This window comes from Chionomys nivalis, chromosome 13, assembly GCF_950005125.1.
Source record: "Chionomys nivalis chromosome 13, mChiNiv1.1, whole genome shotgun sequence".
Lineage (NCBI taxonomy): Eukaryota > Metazoa > Chordata > Mammalia > Rodentia > Cricetidae > Chionomys > Chionomys nivalis.
This window is the reverse complement of record NC_080098.1, coordinates 51,634,203-51,655,381: the sequence shown is the minus strand read 5'-3', so window position 1 is coordinate 51,655,381 and position 21,179 is coordinate 51,634,203. Positions and strand designations below refer to the sequence as shown.

At 41.9% G+C, this 21,179-nt stretch overlaps 1 protein-coding gene across 1 annotated transcript; it reads left to right on the top strand.

The window, feature by feature from the left end:
- Positions 1-1,960: 1,960 nt before the first annotated feature.
- On the top strand, positions 1,961-19,615 carry LOC130885733 (enoyl-CoA delta isomerase 2-like). Its single transcript, XM_057787451.1, has 10 exons — positions 1,961-2,143; positions 2,803-2,965; positions 5,158-5,256; positions 6,453-6,641; positions 8,458-8,527; positions 10,489-10,588; positions 11,772-11,892; positions 16,426-16,515; positions 18,263-18,406; positions 19,302-19,615. The coding sequence occupies exons 2-10, from the start codon at positions 2,858-2,860 to the stop codon at positions 19,455-19,457; spliced, it is 1,077 nt and encodes a 358-aa protein (XP_057643434.1). The 5' UTR covers positions 1,961-2,143; positions 2,803-2,857; the 3' UTR covers positions 19,458-19,615.
- Positions 19,616-21,179: the final 1,564 nt, after the last annotated feature.

Sequence of the window (21,179 nt, the reverse complement as noted above, 5' to 3'; positions counted from 1 at the left end):
CAAGATTCCAGTGACAGAGGAAGGATCAAGAGACTGTCGTGAGTCATGTCTGTGTCTTGGTCCATTTTGTGTTTCTACAACCAAAAGCCTCCAACTGGGTAAATTACAGACAACAGAATCCAGTTCAGAATTCTGGAGGCTGGGATGTCTAATTATCAAGGTCTGACAACTGGCCAGGGCCTTCATGATCCTCTTTAATATTTCACCTTAGTTACTACTCAAAGGTCTTGTCCCCAAATGCCATCGACACAGGAACTGAGAGATGTTTCCCAAATGAGAACTCTGGGCCACAGTTCAAACACAGCCATCAGAGTTACACTGTAGGGAGATCATTCAGAGAGCAGAAGGAAAGCAGGCTGCAGAGGTGGGAAGAAAGCAAAGCCAGTCAGGGCTGATCAAGTTACAGCAATGCAGAAACAGGGAGACCTGAGGAAAGACTGAGTGGGGTGGGGGAGGGGGAGATAAAGCCAAGAAACAGCTGTGGAAGGACAACAGATCCAGAAAGGGAGCCCGCAGTGGGACAGAAGGGATTCAGGCTCCTCTCATACTCCAGCCTTTGCTGTTGTTTGCACAAAATGAAAGTCAGTCCTGACACCATATGTGCTAGAATTTTATATATCAGGATAATAATATAATCTTATGAGATTTTAATGTTAAAAATAAAAACAGTCACTTTGGCTGACAGGTTTATCAACCATAGATTCCATGCCACCATCTCAAGAAACATCTGCCAAAATTCTTAGCATGTAAGGTAAAGTAGAACCCCCAAGATACAGTGTCACTTGAAACTTTTCCTAGGCTCTTGTGACCACTAGGCCTGGGACTCTATCAAATCCCTTCTTAGGCAGCACTGGTCCTTGCAACCAGCCTCTAAGGTCAGATCTAATTGAATCAGTTTACTTCCCTCAAGGTCTTCATAAGAACAAGCAGGCCCTGGTCCTCTTACAACAGAGTAGAGATTAGAGCTCTTGCTGAGGGCTTGAGGATTCTGCCATTCTTATTCTGGTCCAGAAACAATACCCTCGGGAGATGTGCTGGGCAACTCTGACTGCTCTGTGAACTAGATCAAAGGCATGGCAATTGGATCTTTTAAAAAATGTATTTAACTTTTTAATTTAACTTCATCTATTAGTTTATTTATGTGTAGTTGATTTTGCCTATTTGTACACATTTAACACCATCTGTGTGTTTGGTGCCTGCAGAGGTCAGAAGATGGGGTCTATTCCTTTGGCTATGGATTATGAATGGCCATGAATCACTATGTAGGTTCAGGAAAGACAAACGCGGGTCCTCTGCGAAACCAACAAATGTTCTCAAACAACTCAGCCAACTCTCTAGCCCCACCAATTAGCTCTTTTATGGCTTTCTAATATTCTTAGCACAGAATCCGAATTCCTTAGCCAGGATGCAGTGATCCTCATGCTTAAAGGAAGTGCTGCCCAACTCCCAGTGGTTCCCTTGCATTGAGAACTGCCCACTCCCACCCCGTCTTCAGTCAGACACTATGTTCACAGGACATGGCCCCTGCTCATATGGTTAGCTGCTAAGCAAGGCTGACACTTTCAGGAGAAAACATCTACCTTACTGCAACTTGTACAGTGTCCTTCCTTGTCCCTCTTAGACTTTATTGTGCAAGATAAGCATTCCAGGGGGCATTCTTGTTCATTTAATTTTTAAACGCGTGCTCCATGACCTTAAACTGAGTGTGTTCAGGAATGTGCTCCTAACTGACATGATCCGGTTTCTACATGAATATGCTTTAGGATCTCTGATTAAAATTCCCAGAACCCAGCGATCTGCCTTTTTACTCTCGCTTCCAGCCGTCTTTGACAGCCTTGTGCCAGTCTCCTGCGTACCAAGTTGGACCTGGTCCAGAAATTCTGGGCTCCTCCCTGATATCCGCCCATTCTCAGATCAGTAGGACAGGCCAGCTACACCCCTCCCCCAGGGCTCACACCCTAGCCCTGCTCTGCCTGCTTTAAGATGCCTGGCTCCGCCTATGCCTGGAGCCCACGTCTGGCTAAGCTGCCACGTGGTCTGGTCCTGCAGTTTCAACTGGACCTAAGCCTCAGGGATCACACTATCTTAAGCATCTAGCTTTGGCGGCAGTGATCTGGAGAGTGGTGCTGCGCTGGTGTCCGAGGTAAGCCTGCAGTTTGGGCTCTCTGGCCCAAAGTTGCCAGCGGGGTTTGTCGCCAGCCCAAGCCGCCTCTGTCAACTGGTCTGGCTAGCAGGACAGCGAGATCCTCCTTTGAGGGTTTCCCAGCTAGAGAGCTCTAAATAGGGACCTCGAATGTCCTTCCTCTGCTGAATCCGAAAGAAAAAGAATGGAAGTGCTCTGTTCACTTCTGTCGGCCAGGGAGAGTTGCAAGCTCTGATTCTGGGAGGCGCCCATTCCTGCAGGCTGAACCCGGAACTTCTTAGGGCTCTAAGGCTGCACTGTAACCAAGATTGCCAGTTTTCTGAACGCTGCACAGGAGCAATCCCTTTGTGGTTTTCAAACCCTCTTTAGAGAAGTGGCTGGTTAGAGCAACCCAAATGAAACAACCCAAAGATATTGCACCCCAGGAGCAAAGCCTGGAGCCTGGTGGTTGCAGTAAAGAGGTGGTGGCATGAGTGACTTTCTCAAAAGGCAAAGCATACACGTCATTTGAAAAAGTTTGTGCCAGTCTGTGGGAAGTTGTTTACTTCGAGAAAATATTGTAGATAAGCATGTCATTCTGATTAATAAGGCTTGGGACCAGTTGCTAATTCTGCTGCAGAAAGGAAGAGCTAGAAACAAATAAAAACCACTGTTTGTAGTCTCCCACAGGTCTTTAGATTCCCAGTGGTTCAGGTGCACTTGAGCAGACCAAAGATGAGAGCCAGTCAGCAGGACTTTGAAAATGCAGTGAACCAAGTGAAACTCTTGAAGAAGGACCCAGGAAACCAAGTGAAGCTGCAACTCTATGGGCTGTATAAGCAGGTAATGGGCTGAGGTCAGATGTGATTTAAACACATTTGGAGCAAATGATTCCTGAAGTTGATATGTTTCTAACAGGCAGCTTTGCATGGTTGGGCTGCATGGCTGTCACTCTTTGAGGTTTGTGATGCAGGCTTTGTTTAGGTTTGCTTTTTAGGTTGGGTCTTGATATACTTTCAAAGCACAGAGATATAACATTCACATTCACGTTTGCATGTTTGGGCCCCTGCTTTGGAGTCCTTGCTGATTAGAATAACTCACTGAAACGCGTTTTGGGGACAATTTGGGAAATTTGAATATTGACTGAGATTTACTATTATTTAGTGGTATCCTGGATATTGTTAATGGTGCCATGTTTATGTAATAAATGTTTGTGTTCCAGGGAAATTGATAGTAATTTAAGGGTGGATAATGTGGTGTTTGGGATGTTTGAAACCAATTAAAATTAAAAACAAAAAAAAAAATAGGTGAAGCATATAAGATAAAATTTAATAACTGTTAATAGGATATTACAACTCATGTATTTGTGAATGTTTGAAAATTTTTATAATCACTGAGGAACTAAAGGTTATAATGGAAAGACTTCACTCCCAAGTCTGCCAGCCTGGACTCCTGTGTTACAATTTATTATTTTTAAGATTTCTACTAGGTGATTAGCATGAGTGTCTCTGTGGAGGTGTCCAGGTTGTTTTTCTTTGTTAACTTAACATAAACGTGAGTCATCTGGATAGAGTGACTCTCAATTGAGAAAGAGACTCCATAAGATTGACTTGTAGGCACAGCTGTCAGACATTATCTTGATTAATGATTGACATGGAATGCCTAAGAGAGCACACTGAGCAAGCCAGTAAACTGCATTGACCATGGCTTCTGCTTCAGTTCCTTTCTCCAGGTTCCTGTCTTCATTTACTGCCCAGACTTCGGTGACCAATGCAGTAATACCTCAGTGTTGGGAGCTGAAATAGACACTATCCTCCCCTAGTTGCTTTTGGTCAGCGTATTTTTATCACAGCAATAGAAAAATGGAAGTGTACATTCAAGAATTTTACTTGTCCAAAAAGACATTGCCCTTAACTAATAGGGGTTATTCTCGAAGCCTATGAGTGGTCATGCTTGGCACAAGCATCTTTGTTTTCCCGGAGAGTCTAGCCATGGATTTAGTGTACAGGCTGCTCTCAGGGTAGGTAGGTTTACCTATGGGTTGGGGCTCTGGCAAACAGTGGACACAGAAACTGCGGAGAACTTCTTCATTGGCAATAGTCCACCTATATTTTCATATAGGTGAAATCCATCAGTCTGGGTATTTCCCTTTCATAAACTTTGGAGAGAAGACAATAGGAGTGTCACATTGACTTCAGCTCTGAACTTTATGAGTCTTTGCCTTTCGTTAGTTAAGTCTCTATTTTTTTCCCTGTGAGGAACTTTAACCATGAATACCACAGCTTGCAAGGGTACTGTGAGTCTTTTTAGTGCATATGAGCTGAGGTGGTCTTAGAAACTGCACATCCCTAAGCTTTACAGTCTGTCTGGAGTTAGGACTGACTGGTCAGCAGTTGGGAAGGAGAAGTACAAGAACCAGGAACAAATACAAGCCACTACCTGTAATCTCCTGCAGGTCCTTAGCTTCCCATTGGTAGAGGGAATTCCCAGCAGCCCTTTGTGGACTCGATTCCCCGTCACCTCCCAGGTGACTGACTACAGTGGGTGACTTTGGATGAGCGAAGCCTCCACTGCCTGTCATCTCCAAGACTCCCCTGTCCTCCATGAACTGACTCTAGGGCAAAATTTATAAATTTTAAATCATTTGAAAATCTCTTCTGAAAGTAGCTGAGTGGGGTGTTAATTCATTTCAGGATACCCACCCAACCTGCCTTCACACAAAATTTTTGTATTTCCTGGAGTGCCATTCAGCTAAGCTTCCTGGGGACCAGGAACTAAAGACCCCATCCCTACCTGAACCAGCTACAGCCCTTTGAGCAGTGAGCAGGAGTTTAACACTAAATTCCTGGTTCTATCCCCATAGAGAGGACTTTAGAAGACAGTGTGAACTTTCAAATGTTGTGACTTGAAAATTGGCTCAGTGTTTTCACTTGTAACATCTGATCAAAGATCCAAAACTGATGAATTCTTAGCTTCTAGGACCACTTTCTCAAAAGCTTTCTATTCCGCATTAATCACCAAAGTGTTCTTTGAAGGCCACAGATGGACCCTGTAATGTGCCTAAGCCAGGAGTGTTTGACCCAGTCAATAAAGCCAAGTGGGAAGCATGGAATGTCCTTGGAAGCCTCCCAAAGGTAAGTTTGTGTCCTGTTATTAACCAGAGCTCAATAAATGTTTCCCCACCCCCAGCAAATCATTAAGTGAGTCTTTTTAATTCCTTTATTTTGCCCCCTCACGATGTTGGGTCTACCAGGGGGATGGCGGCAATTCACACAAAGATGGGGACAGACCACCCAAATCTAATCCAGAAGCAAACTTTATTCCAGGAAAAAAAAATAAAACTTAAAAAAATAAATCTCTATGGGGCACAAAAAGTTTATCAGCTAGCTGAGACCACAGCCAGAGTTTGGGCTTGTAAGGCTGTGGCAAAAGACAATTTTTTTGAACCCCCACCGTTTTTATAACAAAAACTGAAGAGTGCCTAAGGTGTTCTAACTGCCCCACCTACCAGTTGCCCCTCCCACTTTTCTCCCTCTTCCTGACTCTCCTTACCTGAGACACAACAGTATTGTATTCGGCACTAAAAAGAAGTTTTTACAATCTGGAGGTGAAATATGTAGACACATATTGCCCTTCTTTGCAATTTCATTTTACAGAGATTTTAGTTAACCTCATGTTTGTATTTAGTCCTTGATAGTGTTAGCCAAGGCTCTGCACCTCCCTGATACTGCCAGTTTCTCGTGGCAGGGAAGCGAATTGGAAAATACACAACCAAAAAGTCAAAAGTCACGTACATCCCATCATTTAAAAGTTAACTCAGCTCACATCAGTTGCTGGTCATGAGTGGCCAGGGATTTAACTAAAAGCTGATCCTCAGTTTGCAGAGTGACGCTCGGTTTGCAGAGCAAGGGCCGCTTCAGCCTCTCAGGTAGAGCTATGGATTATAAAATGAAGTAATCCACTATTAATAGTTAATCTTTAAGCTGTTGAGAAAGCTGCTAACAGCCTGCTCTCATTCTCCTAGACTTACAACTTGTATTTTTTTATTTCTATATTCTTATTTCTGGTATCTGCATTTCTATATTCTTATTCTTGGACTCTTCAACTATTGCAGTCTAGATTGGACTTGAACTCAAAAATCTGCCTGCTTCAGCATCCCAGTGGCTGGAATTACACACATGGGTCTCCTCTCCCACAACCTTGGAAGTTGCAATGCACCTCTATTGAATCAAAGACTCTGCTCTTTATTGCATAGTGTTGTTTATTAGCATCGTATGTTTCTCATGTTGCTTATTTTAAATGCCAAAGGTCTTTGTCATCTACTCTTCAGGAAACTGCCAGGCAGAACTATGTGGATCTGGTGTCCAGTTTGAGTCGCTCATCTGAAGCCTCTAGCCAGGGCAAAAGTGGAGCTGATGCGAAAGTCCAGGAGTCTAAGAACATTGTGGTAACATCTGAAGATGGCATCACGAAGATCATGTTCAATCGGCCCTCCAAAAAGAATGCCATAACTTCAGAGGTGATGCTCCTGTATTTCCTTTATTTCATTCTTTCATGCAACTGTAGAATTTCAGCACTATTCCTATTCCTATTTCCCCTGCCCCTGATTATAGGGGATTATCAGGTGCTTGGAGGTGAAGGCTGCCATCTGCAGTGTGGGACAGCAGGCTCATTTGAAGCTTTAAGGATTTTGTAAAGCAGCTACTGAACCTTCAAATTTTTAAGGCACTTTATTCTGAGAACTCGGTATTTGCTTGTTCTGGGTTACCTCTGTGTTAGCTGGGGAGTACAGCTACACTTTGAAACAAGACTCAGGACTTTTCTGAACAGGGGACCCTGACACACTTATTTAATAGACTAGTTGAGCAGGGTGAGAAGTTGATGTGGGAGTGACATCTTTTTATCTGTTACTTTCATTGGTTAATAAAAAAACTGCTTGGCCTCTGATAGGGTAGAATTTAGATAGGCGGAGTAGACAAAACAAAATGCTGGGAGAAAGAAGCCGAGTCAGTGAGTCGCCATGATTCTCCCACTCCAGACAAATGCAGGTTAAGATCTTTCCTGGTAAGCCAGTTCGTGGTACTACACAGATTATTAAAAATGGGTTAATCTAGATATGAGAGCTAGCCAGTAAGAGGCTAGAGCTAATGGGCCAAGCAGTGTTTAAAAGAATACAGTTTCCATGTAATTATTTCGGGGCATAAGCTAGCCATGCGGGCGGCTGGGTGGTGGGGACGCAGCCCTGCCGCTCATATTACAACAAGAAGTAACTTGCTAAGTTCTTATAACTGGTAAACAGGAGAATCTAAATTGATCCATCACTTTCCTGGCTCCAGCTCTACCTAGTAATCTTGGCTGCTGTAATTCTCAGGAATTATTTTCTGTCCCCTGCCTTAAGAAAAACAGTCTTATCATTATTCATGTATTAAGTTCACGCTTCTATTTTTCGGGTGTCATTGGAAATACCCACTCTCCTCATAACTCTTTCCCACATTGAATCATTAGTAAGATCAATACAAATTTTTTAGTACAGTTTTAATAAAACCTATACCAATTTTGAAAACACATTAAAACTATGGCAAGATTTTCAGAGATGTTCAGGGCCAGTGCCTTTGTATCCCAGCATGGAGAGTCCCAGAAATCCAGCCTTTGCATTAGTTTTGGCTTCCCAGATTGCCCAGGACACTTCCCCTCCCTTAAAGTGACAGCTGAGATGCTGTTTCAGGGACAGTTTTCTCAGCTACCTTTCCTCTCACCTGCTGTAGCAACCTCAGAAGTTCTAGCAAGCTTTGTGCTACCCCATGGGCTTCCATCACCCCATCCCTGTTGGAGCACAGTAACTGTCCAGCTGCAAAGCTCAGGAACTAAGTCTCTCTTGCTCACCTTTGGACAAAGTGGTTATTTGGTGCATCTGCCACAGCACCTGTACATCATGTGCACCCAGCCCTTGTCAGAGGAGGAGAAATCCTCTCCGGCAGCCTCTTTTTTTCATCATCAAAGTACAATTATTGGGACTTGAGAGACTGCTCAGTGCTTAAGAGCACTCATGTCTCCTAAGTTTCTCAGCCACACACAGGGTGCTTTATAATCGTCTGTCCCTTCAGTCACAGCAGAGCTGACACCCCCTTCAGAACTCCAAAAGCACCAGGTCTGATGCAGTGCACAAACATACACAAGGCAAAACACTCACGAAATAAACTTAAATAACTAAGTCTTTAAAAAAATTACTTTGGCACTGGGTTGAAAGAAAGCTTGCAGACAGATACAGGGGCTCAGTCCACTGGACAATGGATCTCATTTTTACTGTTCCCTTTTCTGTCTTTCTGTTCACATAGATGTATGAGGAGATTATGCTTGCACTTAAAAACGCCAGCACAGACAACTCAGCCATAACCGTTTTCACAGGTAAGACCATTTTCATGGATTCATTACTTTCTATTTTAGGAAGTCTCTTTCTAGGGAGAGAACTGATGCTCACTGAAGGTCTTTCCCAGCGCTCCAGTGGATTGATGTATAAATGGACCATGTTATCATGCACATGTTATAACCACTCTTTCGTCAGTCCCAACCTAACATAGTAAAGCTCATGCTGTCTGACTCACAAGAGTCACAACAGAAAACAACTCATCCATCCACAAACAGGTTGACCTTTAACTGTTTGTAGAATTCTGCTCGACAATGAAAAGACAATTTTTATACATGCAGATATACAGAATCGCTTAGTGAAATTATGAAACATAAGAGTGAATATTGCTCGGTTTAAATTACATACGTCCTCTAGTACTGGAGAGAATCTCTGCTCTGTTGGCTGATGGAGTCTGGATATGACTGCCCCCAGCAGCTGGCATGGCAGGGTAGAGAGAGCATCTGGTACATTCTTAGGCATCAGAACAGTAGCCCCTCTTAACTGAATGCTCCTTTCAGGGGTTTTGTCTCCCAAAATTTGAGTTATCTGTTGTTATCCTTGGTCTAGAAATAAGTAGGAATTTCTAGAAAACTCACAGTATGTTTTAAATAACTCATTATATAATATATAGTTATTATTAAAGTTTGCTACTGTAAATATCTTGCCTAATTATATGTTGAACTTTGTCACAGGTATGCATGTACAGTCACCCTCAACACCCTCTGGGAATTAGTTACACTACTCTCATCAAAATAGTGCTGTTCACACTCATGTTGCCTGTGTAGAATCATGAGGTATCTGCATAGAAGGGCCACACATCCCAAGTATCTTGAATCTACTCTGGATGTCATAATGCCTAACAAGAAAGATACTATGTCAGTACTCATTACATTGTTTATGAAAGAACAGTCAAAGGGAAAAAGTCCACGAATATTCAGTATTCATGATTTTTTTTTTGGTCCTCAAATATTTTCTGCTGGTTGAATCCATAGACATAAAACCTGAGGGTATGGAGGATCAACTGGAAATGAAATGCACAATATATATTGGAGAGCCTGATACTATCCCCATGTTTCAGGGATTTGTGGACCATCTTGGAATGTATCCTATGCACATAAATAAGAACCACCATGTCTTTTTTAGTCTGGGAAAACTCTGATATTTACAGTTATCAAAACTATTTAAGGATGCTAAGGAAGTAGCCTGAAATGGAATGCTTGCCTATCAAGTAGGACTCCCTGGGTTTGATCCCCAGCATGGTATTGTAACACAGGTCTTCAGTACTGGCAATCAATAGCTAGGGGCAGAAAATCAGCAGCTCAGGGTCATCCTCAGCTACATGGGGAGTTTGAAGCCAACCTGGGCTACTTCAGATTCTGTCTCAAAACAAAAGTGATTAAGAAGAAACCATTTCATTGTAGACAAACAGTACTTAAATAATCACACAACTTCAGTGACTCTTAATACAGAGATAATGGTTCTTATTGTAATCTAGACAGTCCCACACAGTCTGTCCACTCATCTTGACTATAGCAGCCCCTTCCCCTGCACCCTGTTCTTTCTCTGCTTCAGCACTGGGGGCTCTTCTTTCAGGCTGTTGTGTAGACCCTGGAGACCACAGACACAGAATCTCATTTGCACTGTCCCATCTCTGCTAGCCTTGCCTGTTGTTCAGCTCTCAGTCCAGCTGCCCCTTCCTGTGTGAGCTCCACTCTAAACACCACAATAGACTGAGCCTGCTCCATAGTCATACCACGTGGCCATCTGTCATGTTCTAGTCACACCATCTGCATTGACTTAGGTTCTTTAACACCCGTGTCATGCTAGTCCCTACTGTGTGAATGAGGTTCACTCGTGTTCTGCTAGTGACTGGCTGAGCCCTGCGCACAGCAGATGCACATAGCTCTAGAATGAGTTGGAACATGAAGGAATCGTGGCTCTGTTGATTGACTGTTCGCAGGAGCTGGTGACTATTACTGTAGTGGGAATGACCTAACTAACTTCACAAGAGTCCCTGGTGGAATAAAGGAGGTAGCTAACAAGGGTCCTGAGTCTCTGAGGTAAGAGTCACATTTGTTCAATCCTAGAGGGTTACTTCTTTGCTCCCCAACTTCATGTGTCTTTGTTGTGAGCATATGTGTGGGAATAGTGCATGCATGTGCATGTGGAGTCTGGGGTTGATGCCAGACATTTTCTGCATTGCTTTTGGTCATAGTTCTGGTTTCCGTTGCTCCGATAAAATACTAGGACCAAAAACACTTGGAGAGGAAATTCCTTTTATATTTGCACCTGATGATCTATCATGAAAGGAAACAAGTGCAGGAACCTGAAGGCAGGAACCAATCCAAATACCATGGAGGAGTACTGCTCATTGGCTTCCTCCCTCCTGCCTTGATCAGCCTGCTTTCTTATAACTTCCATGACTGCCGACCCAGGGGTGGAATCAGCCTCAATGGTCTGGACCCCCTACATCAATCACTAATTAATAAAATGCACCACAGACTTGCCTATAGCCCAAAACCATGGAAGCACTTTCTCAGCTGAGAGGCTTTTTTCCCAACAGGCTCTAGCTTGTGTCAAGTTTACTTATAACTAGCTGGTATGCCTCCATGCCCACCCAGAATTTATGGAGGTTCTGAGAATTCAAATTCTACTCCAATCTTCACACTTAGGTGGCAAATGCTTTAACCAATGAGTCATCTCCTCGCCACCCCTCACATCAGTAAAATGACCACTTGTCCGTGTTGATGCATTTAATCATGATCCCCATAGATCCCCCTCTTCATCCTGCAGTCTCATGAGGTTGAGTGCAAAGTGTAAGGTGAGGAAGAGGTAGAGGGAGTCTGAGTTCCCACGCAGCAGGGTGAATAGACAGTGTCTGCAGATGCTGGCTGTGCACTGGAGTCTTGAAAGCTGTTGGAGGGTTGGGGCTTCACCTTCCTATCCCAGTTCTGCCAAGTCTCTCAGTCCCCCTGAGCTGTGATATGCAGTTATGCATGTAGTCACTCACCATGATGTCTCAGGCCACAACTGGCCCACAGTCCTGAATTTAGTACCCAAGATGTGAACTGACCTTAGCCTGTAGAAGTCATGAACTGAGATTCCATTAGGTTGACAGGAATCCTGGGCCAATCAGGAGAGGTGGCCCTATAGAGTGATATCATATCAGATTCTTACATTCCTTTCTATAGTTAGTGGTGCCACTTTTGGATGTTTAATGATTTTCTATTTCCATTTCTTTAGGGAATTTGTAAGCACTTTTATAGACTTTCCCAAGCCTCTGGTTGCAGTAGTAAACGGCCCAGCTATAGGAATCGCAGTCACCCTTCTGGGACTGTTTGATGCTGTCTATGCATCAGACAAGGTAAGTCTCCTTCCACAAGCACAGGTCAAGCCGTAAGTACCTCCATTCTTTATTGTGACTATCCCTCAATATATTACAAGGGGTTAATGGTTGTTCTGGTTAGTTTTTTGTCAACTTGGCACAAAATAGTTACTTGTAAACAGGGAAACTAACCTGGGAAATTTTTCTCTAACAGATTGACCATGGTCATGTTTGTGGTACATTTACTTGGTTAATGATTGATGTGGGAGGGCCCTGCCCACTGTGTGCAGTTCCACTACTGTGCAGGTAATCTTGGGTTGTGGTAAAAAAGCAGGCTGAGCAAGCTGTAGGGAGACAGCCAATAAGCACTGTTTCTCCATGGCTCCTGCCTCTGATTCTTGAGTTCTTGCCTTGACTTCTCTCAATCATGAATTGTAACCCATAATCCAAATAAACCCTTTCCTCCCCAAGTAGCTTTTGGTCAGTGTTTTATTGCAGCAACAGAAACCAAAACAAGACAGCGGTAGAATATAGTCATTTAGATAGTTCTTAAAGACTCAGTCTAACTTGACAATTTGTATTCTTATGTCATTGTTAATTATTTTTTCTAAACACTGCCATTGCAAACATTGCCCCAATTCTAATGGTTCTGTATTTTAATCAGACTACATAGCTGTTCAATTTTCAGTTTTCATATCACTCAAAAGTGGTCAGGCGATGACTGACAGCTTGCAGGATTGCTTGATCCTCTTTTCCTACTTCAGGAAGCTTAGTATTTAGGATTCTAGATTAAGAAGTGACTTTGGTTATTCACTGCTCTCCTTCCTTTTTAGAAAAAGAAACTGAAGCCTAAGAAATTCTGAAACTTCAATATAGTTCAGCCTTGTGTTCACCACTGTATTTAGCATGTGTTTCCCGTTTGTATGTGTGTGTTTGTGCATGTGTGTTTGTGCATGTGTTTGTGTGTGTGTGTGTGTGAGAGAGGGGGGGGGGAGTCCTATTGTGTCACACTAGCTTTCCTAGAACTCACAATGTAGGTAGACCAGGCTGGCCTTGAACTCACAGAAATACTCTTGTCTCTCCTCACAGTTGCTGAGATTAAAGGTAGATGCGGCAAAGCCCAATTTTTATTTTTGCTTTATTTTTTTTAACCATAGTACTTTTCTGTTATGGCCAAACTTGAAATTTCCAAAAGTATAGGAACTACAAAAAAAAAAAAAAAAAAAGGAAAAAAAAGAAAGATCCAGGACAGGCTGCTAAAACTACAGCAAAACCTTGTCTTGAAAAACCGAATCACACACACACACACACACACACACACACACACACACGGGAAATGGGCGTGTTGATCAGTAAACTAAGAAGGGAAAGGCTCTGTTTTGGATCCCCAGGACCATTTAAGAAAAACGAATTGTTACAGGAAAGTGAGCCACTTGTTTTTCCCAGCCGCCAGGCTAGCTTATATTTGAAGGAATCACACAGAAACTATATTATTTAAAACATTGCTTGGCCCATTAGCTCTAGTTTCTTATTGACTAACTCTTATATTTTAATTTAACCCATTTCTATTAATCTGTACATCACCACAGGTTGTGGCTTACAGGCAAAGTTTCAGCATGGCTGACTCTGGCAATGGTCCTATAATCTCTCTGACTTCGCCATCTTCCTCCCTGCATTCTGTTTAGTTTTCCCCACCTACCTAAGTTCAGCCCTATCAACAGGCCAAGGCAGTTTCTTTATTCATTAATTGTAATCACAGCACACAGAGGGGACTCTCACATCTACTAATCTATAGGATGATGGATGGGGGTATGAGGATTAGGGACATATAGTTCAAAGGATACATAGTCACAGATACATGGTGCCAAAGCCTCTAAATTGCTGTGTGAGAACTGTAGTCAATCATAGTGGAATTTATACAAGAACTTTGGCTAATGAATAGATAATTGGTATACCTGGATATGAATATATGAGTTTATTGGTTTCACTAAAGCAACAGTTTTACTGTGTGAGTGTGTGTGTGTGTGTGTGTATACCTACCTTAAATATGCATCCCAAAATTTGTTAATTAGGGAAAAATCACTCATTTCATCACTCAGATATAAACCAGTGCAAGCATTTGGTTTCTGTAGCTTAGCAAATCTCACCAGTGCCTGGCTTCTGAAACCTTAGGATGTTTCTAAGTTTTGTTGTTGTAAACACAGATGTGATGACAGTTATCTTAATGATTACTCCAGAATCATAGACCACCAGCCCCCAGGTTCTTCTGCTGCCTTCTCCTTAGGAGGGGCCAAAGTTTCCTGGCTAACCACTGAAGAGATTCCCTGGGTTTTTATTGACTTCATAAACAAATACTGTATTGAACAAGAGGCTCACATTCAACCCTATTAAAGTGCCTATCACTGTGCTGTTGTCTGTGATGGATACTGGTCTTAAATACTAGCAACTAAATATGCTAGTAGCTTCTCTACCAGCAAATGCACCGTTTCCATGTGAGTTTTAATTTTTTTTAAATAGATGTTTGCATGTTCATAGTGCATTAGGTACATTGTTAATACACATAATACACATACACATTTTATACAATACACACAGCAGCCTTATAAAGTCATACAAAGCTACAGATAGAGAATACTATCACAGAGAAGGTAAGGAACTGTCCCAAAGCCTTAAATCAGTTCATTGCTAGAGCTTCAGCCCCTAACTTCATCCACCATTCCATCTTTGGAAATAGGATCTGCTTATTGCCAAGTTCCTATGTACCTATATATGTTAACTTAGTGGTGATAGCTTTTCTGATTATATTCTAAAAGTTAGGTTGTCTGATTATATTCCTGAAGTGTGTTTTCTTACTAAGGTTTCTGGGTAAAGAAAAGAGACATTAATGAGAGTATTTTATGGTTTTATTCTACCTATATCTATGTACTCACAAATACTTATTAAAATAACTACTATGTCTTACTACTAGAAATTAAGTATCTGTATACCTATTTCAGTGATTCTCTTTCATAAATTTATTATTCTTCAAAAAATATATAAATAGATGGGGTGTTGGCTTGTTCTTACAAGCACTTGGAAAGCTGAGGAAAAAGATTATCTTGAGTTCATGGCTAGCCTATCTGGACTATGGAGTAAAACCCTTTCTCATAACATGTTTTTCTTAAGTATAGAAAAAAATGAGCATACTTATCATCTAAACCACCAATGTTGAAAGTAACTGTAGAATGTGAAGCCAGCCAGAAGATCTCTAGGGTGAAATCGGGACAAATGGAAGATTGAGAAAACAATATTTCAACTCATCCTACAAAAGCTGCTAACTCCAAAATATTTTTAAAGTAAATCTATAAAGCAATTGATCAAGAATCTAGTATAAAAATTGACAGTGAGGAGAAATAAATAGCATGCAAGAAATGAAACATAATGGCTCCTTAAACCATGAAAGAGAGCATTAAAAATAGCCTGCTTCTCTGAAGTCTGGGTAAGAAAGTTTAGGTAGTAAAGGTACTTGCTACTAATTATGCTGTCTTAAGATTTTCTATTACTATGATGAAACCCCATGCCAAAGAAAGTTGGGAAGGAAAGGGTTTATTTGGTTTATAGTCCATCACTAAAGGAAGTCAAAACAGGAACCCCAACAGGGCAAGAACCAGGCAGCGGGAGTTGATGCAGAGGCCGTGAAAGAGTGCTACTTACTAGCCTGTTCTTCATGGCTTGCTCAGCCTGCTTTCTTATACCACCCAGGACCTTCAGCCAAGAGTTGACACCACTCTCTGTGGGATTACCTCTCCCACATCAATCATCAATCAAGGCATTACTCTACAGAGTTGCCTACAGGCCAACCTTACGAGCGCTTTTTCTGAAGTGCAGTTCTGTCTCCTCAGGTAACTCTAGCTTGGATCAAGTTAATATAAAACTATTATTATTAATATAAAACTGGAAACATTAGTAAAAGCGTTAACTGGATATAGGTCAACAAGTGATGCCATGTACACATGAGAAGAGCAGCAATGGTGAGAAAGTGCATGAGTGACTCCCAAACCTTATGCCAAGGGACAGGAGCAAGAAACAAAGATCTATTGTATATAGGATTCCATGCATGTAACCTTCTAAAAAAAAAAAAAAAAAAAAAAACGGGGTGAGGTGAACAGCAAGACAGCAAGGACAGAGAGCAGATAGTGATGCGTGGGAATGGTAGAAGGAAGAGCTTTCCCACAGGGGGCCATAAGGAGTCTTTTGATGTACTAAATATTTTCTCAGCTGAAATTGTTGGTGGTAACATAATTTACATATTTGTAAAACCCCATTGAAAACACACTAGAAATGAATTGTGTATTCATAGTATAACACATAAGTTTAATTTAAATATCCTCACCAATTAGGAATACTGAGCTAGACACAGTCGTACATTCCTGTAATCCCTGCACTCAAGAGACTGAGGCATGAGATGGTTAAATTCTAGGCCAGACTGTGAATTTAAAATTAGATAGTAATTACATAACTTTGTCAGAGTTGAATTATAGACTAACCTCTATATATCTTAATGCTTTTTGGTTCTTCCTCAATCTCAACTAGGCAACATTTCATACTCCGTTTACCTCCCTCGGCCAGGGCCCAGAAGCATGCTCCTCTTACACATTTCCGAAGATCATGGGCTCAGCAAAGGTAACTTAGAAAAACTTAAAATGCAGTATGTTGTCTTTGTTGCCAAGGCAATCCTGTACTCTGTCTTCTTTCTCTGGGGCAAAGTTTGCAGGATGACTATTTGCTCTGCAATATGGAAAATCCAGACCAAGGGGAGAACCGATGTAAGGGGAGGGTCAGGATATTTGCTCTGCAGTTCACGATGCAGGGACCGTGTCTGACAGCTGGTGACCTAGAGCTGGAGCACTGGTGGCAGCGGAAGACCTTGTCCTCCACAGCTGTGTGACAGTCCTTGAAGGCCTGGGACTAGGAAACCTTATAGATGTGGTCAGCTCAGGGCCACCTAACTGTGTGGATGAGCAACATCCTTTGAGATGACATGGTGACATCTTCTCTTTGGAGCCATGTGAATTCTAGAAGTCGCCAGCTTTTAGCGGCTCCATAGTCATAGTCACTGTGACTCCCAGTCAGAGCTGCCTTTTACCAGTTATTGTGCTGTGTGTTGAGATGCCCAAGGTAGCCCACTGACTGCTCAAGTCTAGCTAGCTCTGTGTTTGTGCAAATCCACTTGTCCTCTGTGTAGTAACTCTAAGGACAAGAAGATAGGACTGGAGAGGAAGGACAGAGGGAAGGGCTTAGCAGACATTGTTTGCCCTCTCAGTATGGTAAAGGAGCCTCTTCGGTGACTATTAGACATTTTTCTGTGGATCCCCCACATGCATACATAGATAGTACACGTGCATACAAACTTTAACTTCACCGTGCTGTCGTCACAGAGCCTGAGTTATTAATCTGTTAAAGTTTGAATAGTTGAGCAGAAGCAGCTCTTAAAAGTTAGACATTTGAATTTTTTCATGTTTTTTGAAGAGAAAATGCAACTATAGAAAGAACAATTGCTCATTGGCTTTGGTTTTTATAGACATGCAGTGTAAGCTATTCCCATGCCCCTTCATTCACATGAAAGTAGTCTGAGTACCCGTGCAGGGAAAGATGACATTCAGAGTCAACCATTACAGTAACCAGGAAGGGAATGGATTTGGAAACCTCAAAGGTGGACCCTATGAATGTTGTTGTTCTACCCTGCTCCCTTTTGTTATCATTTACAGAGCTTAATAGCTACTAGGTGTTGCAAGGAGGGCTGCTTGTTTTTCCTGCTTCTTAGACTCCTGAAATAATCACACAGATACTATATTATCTAAATCACTGCTTGGCCCATTAGCTATAGCTTCTTATTGTCTAACTCTTACATGTTTAGTAACCCATCTCCATTAATCTGTGCATCACCACAAGACTGTGGCTTACCAGCAAAGTTTCAGCGTGTCTGTCTCTGGTGGCTACTCCATGGCTTCTCTTTTTGACTATTCCCTTCTTTCTCACAGAATTCAGTTTAGTTCCCCACCACCACCTCCATTCCCTGTGCAGGCCTAAGACAGTTTTGGTAGTCAATAAGCAATAAAAGCTACACATACACAGAAGGACCTCCTACACCAACTATGGGTTTAAGTCCTGGACTTCCAATTTTTGCCTCTCCAATGCAGATCCTCACAGAAGCACCTGCGATTCTAAATTCTAGGGAGTCAGAAACAGTTATGATCTCAGCTGTTTGAAAACCTTTGTCCAGTGTGGTTATTGGCTTGCCTATTCCTGTGAAAGACAGGCAATCTTATAAGAGCCATGAGTATATCTGCATCTCCCAGTAGCTGGTGCTCTGAAGTCAGCTGAAGCCTTGTTTTATTAAGCTGTGGTTACATCTTGCTTTGCATTGCAGGCAGCTGAGATGCTTCTCTTTGGGAAGAAGCTCACAGCAAGAGAGGCCTGTGCTCAAGGCCTTGTCACTGAAGTTTTTCCTGACAGCACTCTTGAGAAAGAAATCTGGACCAGGCTGAAAGCATATGCGAAGCTCCCACCAAACGTTAGTAGTTGACTTTTACTTGTGGGGATGTAGATATCATTTCCCAAGGGGAAAATGTGCCTTAGGGGGACATATTCTAATGAAGGCGCAAGTCATAAACAATCCCACACCAGTTTGGAATTGTGATTAATAGGGTGGTATTTATTTAAAGGGGAATAAACTTACAGATCACCGTCCCAGACAACAGCCCTCTGCGCAATTAGGAAGAAGTCTAGTCGCCGGAACCAGAGCAGGAAGTAAAAAGAGCGAGGAGGGAAGTAGCTGCTTTTTTAAAGGGAAAGAGACCACGCCCCAATGGGCTGGTATCTCAGCGGCCATTGGCTGGAGGAGCGGAAGGACCTCCCGCAACATTCTAAGAAGACAAGTCATGTCTTCAGTTGGCTTGAAGCACCTCTGGATTTTGTTAAAAGTTACTATGATGTTGGGAATAGTGATTTTTTTTAAAGATAACTTACCAGATAGACATTTCATTTCCATGCTACAAGGTCAAATGATAATCCTTTATGGTGATAACTCCAGGAGGATGCCAGTAGAACCCAGCTTTTTTACTTTGGGATTCAGGTGGGAGGTGAGGAGGTTAAATATATTTAGGGGACCCCACTTTATAGAACATCAGTTTGTATGGGTAGTAGCTCATAGCTGATTGTTCTTACATCCTTGCTGTTGAGTGTGTGATCCTAGAACCAGAAGATTTGTATCCATCTAGGGATGTTTAGAGTCATTTCTGTGTACCTTAAGAATAAACCCTATTAAATATATATATATATATATATATATATATATATATATATATGCCTTAGCAAAATCTAAACGGATCAGTTCATTACAGTGGATGACAGGAATGAATTAATCCTGTTCCTGTTGGAATAACTTATTGCTGGTTTTGTTTCATCAGTCCATGAGAATTTCCAAACAGTTAATCAGAAAAAATGAGAAAGAAAAGCTCCACGCAGTTAATGCTGAAGAGTGCACTACCCTCAAAGCAATGGCGCTGTCAGAGGAATACATCAACGCTATCAAGAGATTCTTATCCAGAAAATCAAAGCTCTGAAGCCCATCACAGCAGTTAGATTTCTCAAAGGAAAGATGTGCCTTCTGTGTTTTCTGGTTTCTGGTATTTGAATAACACCCTTCACTGTGCCTTTTCCTTGACTAACACAGCAATTATGATGAGAAGGCCTCACAGCGCTGACAAATAAAAACTTTCATACATCAAGCCTTAAGAGTTCATGTAGGTTTTTGCCAATAGAAAGTCTTATATCTCTTGACGTGAATGTATGAACCCTAAGACAGTGTACTTGGGGACCTGTTGATCGAGGTTTCTGTCTCACCTGATCCTGCAGTTGTTAAGCCCCAAAGAAATGACAAAGAGGTCTACATCAATTATTATCTAATTTCACATTATTATCTAATTATCACATCAATCAATCAGTTGATTGACCTAGTATCTCAGGATCTTCTTATTAACTAATTTTTAGAACTTGCATTAACCCATAATTCTTGTCTGTATTAGCCATTTGGCTTTGTACGTTTTTCGGCGAGGCAGTCACATCTTGTTTTCTCTGTATCTGGATCACGACTACAGACTCAAACTTCTGTCTTCCCAGAATTCTCATTGTCCTGCCTCTACTTCCTGCCTGGTTGCTGTCACCCCACCTATACTTCTTGCCTGGCTACTGGCCAATCATCATTTTATTAAAAATAATACAATTGACAGGATAAAAAAGCTATTGTTCCACAGCAGGGACCTGTTCTGAAAAATGTCTACATCCTTACATGCTGAGATCATGTCTCTGTTACCACAGTAGCAGTTTATCATCCACACGTGGTGCTGAGTAAATTGGGCCAAACACCATCAGTCTTTGGATCACCAACTTGAAGTGTTCTTTGAGTTGCATTTTCCTTTTTCAACCATCTGGCAAAAAAGAAAAATAATTTTCAATGTCTCTTGTCTTAGTTAGGGTTTCAATTGCTGTGAAGAGACACCATGACCACAACAACTCTTATAAAGGAAAGCATTTAATTGGGGCTGGCTTATAGTTCAGTGGTTTAGTCCATTGTCATCATTGGCAGGAAGCATGGTGGCATGCAAGCAGACATGGTGCTAGAGAAATAGCTGAGAGTTCTATATCCAAATCTGCAGGCAGCAGGAAGCGAGAGAAAGACACATGAAACCTCAAAGCCCTCCCCCAGTGAAATACTTCCTCCAGTAAGGAACACGCCCACTCCAACAAAGTCACACTTCCTAATGTACGCCTATAGAAGCTTTTCTTATTCAAACCACCATACCACCCCTTCCCCAACACACACCTACACAATTTATTGAAGATGTAAGACAGGAACAATGGGTCATTTCTTCAGAAAAGCAATGTTCCTCGTTGGTTTTACATTCCTCATTCTTTCGTGCAGTGTTTTGTGAGGCACCTATGAGCTGCCTAACCTTCTAACTTGACAATTTCATTAATGGCATCCACTTCACTTGATAAGGACTTTGATGAGCTAGTTGGAGTCCACAAAATTGGGATTGAATGTTGCTGGATATTTGATCACACTGTGAACCCCAAGATTGCATTATTTAAATAAAATCAAATGTAGGTCCAGAGGCAGAGCAAGCAACCAGTTGACTGGAAGGAACTATAGAGAGTATAACGATGGGAGAGAGAGAGAGAAGAAGAAGAAGAAAGGGACATTCAGTTGGAGGAGTTTGTTTCAGATGGTGTTGAAGAAACCCTCTTTCTGAAACATGGCAGAGGAGAAAAGTTAGCCAGCTTCT